We start from the raw sequence: 8,009 nt of genomic DNA, 5'->3' as shown, positions 1-8,009 counted from the left end.
TTAAGAGATACCCTCTCTGCAGAACAAAGGACAACGCATGACAGTCGTATTGAACTTTTGGCCGAAGTTAAGAAAATACTTTGACGCGTCTAGTTGCAACCAAGTTATACCGGTAGTATATTACTGCAGCCCAGCAGTATTCTGAGGAGGATAAGGCGACCGGCTTCCCTTATTCGTTTCTCCAAGTCGACAGAACTTTACATCCTTCTAAATCAGCGGACCTCCAGCAAGGCCTCCGCGAGTTCAGCCGACGGGCTGCAAAGAAAGGACAGACGGACATCCATTGAACCTACGTGACGCGTTGTTCCAAGGATTCCGCGAAAACACCGTTGAATGCTTAGCAGGAGCGTTCTTCACGTAAGGCTGACATCTGGGCAGAGATTAGTCTTATATGTGTGTTAATATATGTGTGAAAGTATTGCTGTTTTATTTCATTCATGATTTAAATGCTTACTTTGTAATTCACAGTGCATGGTTTGTAACCGTGCTATATCTTGCGTTTGTTTTACTTTCGCTAACTTGTTAGAAACGTGCATGCACGTTCTCTCTCTCTCTCTCTCTCTAACTACCTCAATCACCGTCTAAACATATACACGTCATATCGCGAGTTAAGTGTTGTTGAATATCTTGTTTTGAATTAAGGCAGCTTGGATTTAGTCCTTAAGACAAGAATCCCTTTGTTCAGGCATTCTTTACCCAGAAAGGTGCCCTGCCCCCAACTAAGAAAACAAATGAGTTTAGGTCTCGGACCCCAGCCTTATCTCCTGAATTTAGGGCTAGCGCACTCTTCACTTCACTCAAACAGATTTTATTATCTGTGCGCTCGCATAGCCTCTCTCACTTCCCCTCTCTCCACATCGCGAGTTCAGTGCTGCTGAAATATATTGTATTGCGTTGAAGGCCGATTCTATCCTTGAGATAAGAATCCTTTGTCTATAACCTACTCATTTAAAGTTGTGCCCATCCTCCAATTTATATTGGCGTCTCTCACACAGACGTACGCGCACCACTTAGCGCGTAACCGCGCATACCTGCGCACGCATGCACGCAAACACACACACACACACACACGGGCGAGCAGGCTCTCATGCCCCTCCTCGGTAATCCCAACTCCACTTTGTGCCTTGTTTCATTGTTATACTCAGGTGTTTATGTGATTAGTATTAGCCATTAATTACTATCTGTTACCTTTAATAAATTGTTTATTTAGATTTAAACAATTGTCTTGTCTGTTGTTGTTCCAATATTCCACTGAAAGCCATTTTCCGCCAACCAAGTACTCCAATTGCCTTCACTTCTCTGATTGTTCCATGAAGTGTTATGGACTTTGTAGTGATATTGTAGTACGATAGTATTGTGGTACCATACTTAGACTGTAGCATAGTGGTACAACTAGAGCTTTCCATTATTTTAGTAATTTAATTATAAAATATTAAATACTAAATTTAATGATTATTACATTTTATGAGACTGATTTAATTAAACTAATGTAACAACCACGGTTTTACCTACACTGCTGTGTCTGTTGAGGCATCAGTAGTTAAGCCATCTGAGTTTGAAGGTTCCCGTGTGAAGCCAGTTTCTCCCTGTATTTGTCCTTGTGCATCTCGCTGTGTCTCTCCCTGTGGTTCTTCTTGTCAGCAGGTGGGGTCTGTTGCCAGTCCAGATTATTCAGCTTTTGTGTCTGATGGCTATGTGTCACTAGTGGGAGGTGATTCAAGAGTCCCGGTAAAGATCCTTCGGGATACAGGTGCATTTGATTCATTTGTAGTGGGTTCGGTCTTACCATTTTCTCCTTGTTCAGATACTGGAGATAGTATACTGATATGTGGGATGGGATTGAATGTTGTACCTGTGCCTATGCACAAACTAATTCTGGATTGTGGGTTTGTTAAAGGCGAAGTCACTATGGGTGTTCGCCCTGCATTGCCGCATCAGGGGGTTCATGTCTTGTCGGGTAACCAGTTAGCGGGTAGCCGCGTGTTTGCTAACCTACCATCTTTAGTGGTTACGGCTACTCCTGTGTCACGCATGCCTGATAAGGATGCTCAATGTTTTCCAAAAGTGTTCTCAGCGTGTGCGGTTACTCGTGCCATGACTACAGCTCAGTCTAAACCAAAATCTGGAAGTGGTATCGAAAACAGGTTTTTTAAGATGAGGCGACTGGATTCAAGTGATGTCTCCCCTTTTGATGCGGAGGAAGATACAGGACGGAAATCAAAGTCCAAAATCAAGCATCCGCTGGCGTCTTTCTTCCACCTGTTCTTCCGTGTGAGTGCCATCCTGGTGTACCTGGTCTGTGAGCTGCTCAGCAGCAGCTTTATCGCCCCCATGGTGGTCATCATCCTGCTGCTCTGCTGTGATTTCTGGACCGTTAAGAACATCACTGGTCGTCTGATGGTGGGACTGCGATGGTGGAATCAGGTGGCTGATGATGGGAAAGGCCACTGGGTGTTTGAGTCCAGGGAGGGCTCTGGGAAACAGGCCTCTGACTCTGAGTCTCGGATCTTCTGGCTTGGCCTGCTCATATTCCCCATCGTCTGGGTCATCTTTGCCTTGCAGCTCCCTGTTTGGATCGTCCATTTGGACTACAGGTGGATGCGAGTGACCGTGGAGCCGGTGCAGTGTTAGTTCAATCTGATAGTAATGGTGTTCAGCGTCCTGTGAGCTACTTCTCGAGAAAATGTAACACTTATCAGGTAAATTATTCAGTTATTGAGAAGGAGGCACTGGCCCTAGTGTGGGCATTGCAATATTTTGAGGTCTGTTGACTCCGGTGCTCCTCTAGTGGTCTATACAGACCATAACCCAGTAGTTTTTCTACATTCTTTGTCCTGTCCAAATCGCAGACTGATGCGATGGGTCATATTAACACCTGTGGTTGCTCCCCTTGGTCTATGCTGTCTCTCTCTATCCTCCACTCTTAAACTGCTTCTCCAGGTGACAGGGGTTGCTGGGTTGGTTGATGGTGGGAGAGTTGGATCTTTGTGAGTTTTCCTGGTACGTGTGTTTGTATTTGTGTGCATTGACACTTAAAAAATATATATAGATAATGAAATGTGGTATGTTGAGCTTTCTGGTTCCTTGCCATGGGATATGGCTGGGTTTGGACTGTTTCTGGTGGAGGGATGTACTCATGTAATGTTGTCCCTACCCTGTCTGGGTGCGCCAGGTTGGAACTCTGCTCTTGTGGGGGAAGGTGTCACGGCCCCAGTGGGCCGTGCTGCTGTTCTTTGCGCGCTTGCAGTGTTCCACCTGGGCACTAGGTGTCCCTCATCGTTTTGTGTCCTGAGTTGTAGGTTGCCGCGGACCAGCTGGATAGGCTGCACCTGGGCCGGGTGTGATCTACTCTTTAAAACATCTGAGCAGTTGTTCTCTCGGTCTCCCTCACTCGCGCCTGCATGCTGGTGTTCTGTTGGACTGCGTGGCTAGCGGACCAGATACCAGCCGAGGCCTTGTTTGATTACTTTAAGCATTTTCTTTACTTTACAGATTCTCTATTTTTGTAATAAATTATTGTCATTTACCACGACCCTCTCGTGTCTGTCCCAGACTTTGTCAAGGTTGTGAGCCGAACTGTGACACAGTCCAAAGCTATTGGACCTTGGAGCAACACAGTCTTTTTACCTACAGCTCATGACTGTAAACTTGTTGGAAAAGTGTTATCCTGAATTTTATACTGTATTATTTGAATCATTTTAAGAAAACTTACAAAAAGCAGAATTTCGGATTACAGACTTTTGTTTCTGAACTTTGGTGTCAAGGACGAAAGAACTTTGAGGTCCTAAGCTAATGGGCTAAGCTAGGCTGCACCACATTGTTGTTGAAGCTTGTTGAGGCACAGCACTAGTATGTCCAATTAGAAGCAATAATATGATCTAGAGAAGGAGTGTCCACAGGCCAAAGTGTAGTAAATATGGTGGACAGAGGCCCATACTGAGGCAACATGTAAACATGATTACGTCATTATAATTCACTCTCAACTAAGAAAGCAATTTGGATGCACTTTTCATCTGTCAATTGTCACATGAATTTAGCATAGTGTTTAAATATGATATTGCAACCAAATATCTACAATTTTCACACAGACCTATCAGGAAGTCTTCTTTACAGCAATTAGCTAAATTAGCATGAATTTTATCCATTTATTTAACGACAAACATTTTAATCCATCCAGAGATTCCAGTCCCAGAGTGTCTGACTGTGAGCTCCATCACTGCATCATCTGCTAGCCTCAGCTGGCTGGTGTCTCCTGAGATGAGGCAGACTCCACACAGCTTCCTGGTCTCTTACCAGAGTGAAGGGACTGAGCCAAAATCCATCTCTACTGGGTCATGCAGCATGGACATCACAGGCCTGAAACCAGGAACTGACTACACTGTTAGAGTCTACACTGAGCTCCAACATGGAGGAAAGAGCCAGCATGCTTTTCTTCAAATCAACACAGGTCTGAATTTATTACACAATAAATACACAAACTTTAGAAGTGCTAGGGATGGGACAGGAACTGGTTTCACTGGTATGCCATGGTATTAGAACAAAATAATCAATTATTGTCATGACAGTATGAAATCCATTTCTTTTCATATGACCAAATATGAAAAAAAAAAATCAAATATATTGCAAACACTGCAGCATAAACAGTGACAGTTTAAAGTATAATTAGGGAGAAGAAGTTTAAGTGATTATTTAGAGCTAAGGTGGAGAGTAGTCATTTGCGGTGTTATGCCTAATGTAAAATCGACATGCATTTGGCACTTGCCAGATATTACATTTGAGCAATACAAAATATGGTGTCGCTCTTCTGGCGGAGAGTGCAAATTTGCAGATAAATATTTGTCTATTTTTATTCGTAAAACTTCACAAGAGCAAAAAGCACTTTCCTATTTGATTCACCACCTCCACTTTCAGATACATGTTGGAATGATTTCAAGATTTAATCTTACCACAGTATCCTTTCAGACATAAGTCTTGTAATGTCATCTTGATACTGGCCCCTTTTCAGAAACTGATCACAGGTCTGCAACATTAATACATGAGGACAGTTATCTGCCCAATATAATGGGTTAGGCACTGAGTGCTATTGGTGGTGCCAATGATGTCTTCTCCCTTTCCAGAGATTCCAGTCCCAGAGCGTCTGACTGTGAGCTCCATCACTGCATCATCTGCTAACCTCAGCTGGCTGGTGTCTCCTGAGATGGAGCAGATTCCACACAGCTTCCTTGTCTCTTACCAGAGTGAAGGGACTGAGCCAAAATCCATCTCTACTGAGTCATGCAGCACAGTCATCACAGGCCTGAAACCAGGAACTGACTACACTGTTAGAGTCTACACTGAGCTCCAACATGGAGGAAAGAGCCAGCCTGCCTCTGTTCAGATGAAGACAGGTGAGATATCAGGAAGGGAGAATGATTCCCTTGAACTTGAAACAAAGGGTTCTATGGAGATTGCAAAGAGGAGGGGAGATAGAGGTCAACCTTGCTGATATCCCCTGGAGATGTTGAAAGGCTTGGACACCATATTATTTGTCAGTACCTCAGCTACTAAATTATTAAAAAGAATTCTAACCCACTTGCAGAATCGTTCCCCAAACCCAAACCTTGTTAGCAGGTCAAATAGATAGGGCCACTCCAACCTATCAAAGGCCTTCTCTGCATCTAGTGACAGGATGGCGGTTTCTTATTGGCCCTCCTTGTTATGAAGGATGTTGAGAAGCCTTCTCACACTATGAAATCACATTCTGCACTGAATTAAACCATTTTGATCCTCTCCTATCAGATTAGGCAAAAGAGCTTCCAATGTCCTTGCAATATCTTTACACTATATGTTTGTGTCTGAGTTAAGGCGGCTTATTGGACGCATGTTTTCACATCTTGTATTAGTTTTCCCTGGTTTTGGTAGAAATGTGATTAAGGCTCCGCTTATTTATTCAGGGAGGAGACCCAGGCTGAGCTGTACATTGAGACAGGTAGTGTGGGCCTGCCTGGGAGTCATGTGTGAGGCCTGGGGTGAGCAGTATACTTAGAGTGACATGCAGGCAGGCAGTGGCGAAGCCACCGGGGTGGCAAGGGGTGGCAGCTGCCACCCTAATTTTTTTGCTTGCCACCCCACTTGCCACCCAGGTTGTCAGAAGTGTTTCCTATAATATACTATTAATTTATTGAATGGTATTATATTTTTGCTACTTAAGCTGTTGATCTCTTTGGCAACTTGTTCTAAAATCTTTAAGTTCCCCCTCCCCTGTAAAATGGTTGAGTCCATGAGTTCGCTTTGCTCCGTGCGTGGTTGCCCCAACTTGCCCGCTACATTCAAGTGAAGGAAAGAACCAGTTTGAAAGCATTTGAGAAGCTAAAAACAAACTTGAGACAAGCCTTCTGTAGGCTTGCAGTGATAAAAGAATCTACAGTACAGCTGAATCGTGAATCAAGAAAATGTGATGGGTGATCATATGTGGTAGACAGTTCCGTTGTAATTTCAATCGTTTATTTATTGCTAGCTTGCAAAAATCAGTAGCATACAGTAGCTAGCTCGCTATACATCTTGCGCTAGCTAACCTTGAAGTTACCACTGTTAGCTAGCTTAGCTAACCGAGGTCTTTAGTAGGCTACAGTAAAGTGGACTGACAGAAAATGTTATTGCAGTTTTTATTTTCATTACGTATCATTAAGAAATCAGATTTTAGATACCACTGTCACGTATAAATTATTTTGTATATGATAACCCAATACATACAGAACAAGCCATTAGAAATTAAATTGGCCATTTAGAAACACATTTGTCATTATGAAGGGAAATATGTCATGCACGTTTTGCTGCTGAATATGTTAATATATGTAATATCTGACAGTGTTTTAAGTCTTATTAAAAAAGACAAATATTTGTTCTGGGTTTTTGTAACAATATCTAGACTCTTGGCAAGACATTACTGTTGTCTGTTTTCACTATCTGGAATTGTATAAATAAATACATATAGACACCAGGCATGTGTGTGTGATATTAGAGTAGAAAAAACCCGCACTCTTAAGCTTTTCTCATAGCTATTCTATTTAGACCATCTATTCAAAGACGCGTTTTGGCCACAACGTCAGTGTGACAAAACGCGTCTGTGGATTAAATGAAATAGCAATGAGAAAAGCTTGCAAGTGCGGTTTTTTTCTACTGTAGTAAACAATCTTTTACTCGCACCCAAAAACGCCTTAATTTTGGATGTAGAGCGCGCCTATCCCTACAAAAACTGTGTTTGTGATATGCCACCCTTGAATTTCAACTTGCCACCCTGCTGCCACCCCATGTAAAATTTTCTAGAATCGCCACTGCAGGCAGGGCCTGTGAGTGCATGTGTGTGTGTGTGTGACCCAGGCTGAGCTGTACATTGAGACAGGTAGTGTGGGCCTGCCTGGGAGTCATGTGTGAGGCCTGGGGTGAGCAGTATACTTAGAGTGACATGCAGGCAGGGCCTGTGAGTGCATGTGTGAGTGTGTGTGACCCAGGCTGAGCTGTACTGCCCAGGCTGAGCTGAATAGGAGAATTGTAAAAAGGAGTTGCACTGATTTTTGGCAGAAGGATTGCATTTCTGCAAGATTGAAATACACTTCAACTCATTGCACTCAGTCGTCTGCCTCTCATTGAAAGAGCAGCTAAAATGTAATTGTAATTCCTGGTACCCTTTCATAATATCTGTTACCTTCTTACTAAATAAAAATAATTGTAAAAAAAAAAATACAAAAATGAAATAGCAGCTTTAAGACTTGAAGAATGTATTTGTTTCAACAGTGGATAATGAGAAAAATACCTGCGCTACAACTTCATACTTAAGTACGTCAGAGCTGTTTCCATTAACTGTATTTCCCATTGAGTTCCTATTGACTTCATTTCCCATGATGCATAGTGTTTATTCAAACCGTGTTCAAAGAAATGGCGCTGGAATTTGTATTTCGCTGAAACTTAGATTTTGTATTCGCGATAGGGTTAGAGTGCAGAGTGCAGACGATATTTTGCCAGACAAATAT

General features: G+C 42.8%; 1 protein-coding gene across 1 annotated transcript; it reads left to right on the top strand.

The window, feature by feature from the left end:
* Nucleotides 1-2,154: 2,154 nt before the first annotated feature.
* On the top strand, nucleotides 2,155-2,631 carry LOC308379814 (Golgi apparatus membrane protein TVP23 homolog B-like; the record flags this gene model as incomplete). The annotated part of the gene is made up of 1 exon (XM_080857078.1): nucleotides 2,155-2,631. One exon carries the CDS (start codon nucleotides 2,155-2,157, stop codon nucleotides 2,629-2,631), a length of 477 nt encoding a protein of 158 aa, XP_080713204.1.
* Between the last annotated feature and the right edge of the window lie 5,378 nt (nucleotides 2,632-8,009).

This window comes from Sprattus sprattus, assembly GCF_963457725.1.
Source record: "Sprattus sprattus genome assembly, chromosome: 18".
In the NCBI taxonomy this organism is placed as follows: domain Eukaryota; kingdom Metazoa; phylum Chordata; class Actinopteri; order Clupeiformes; family Clupeidae; genus Sprattus; species Sprattus sprattus.
Note: the sequence above shows the minus strand (reverse complement) of the source record. Positions and strands in the feature narration are given on the sequence as shown.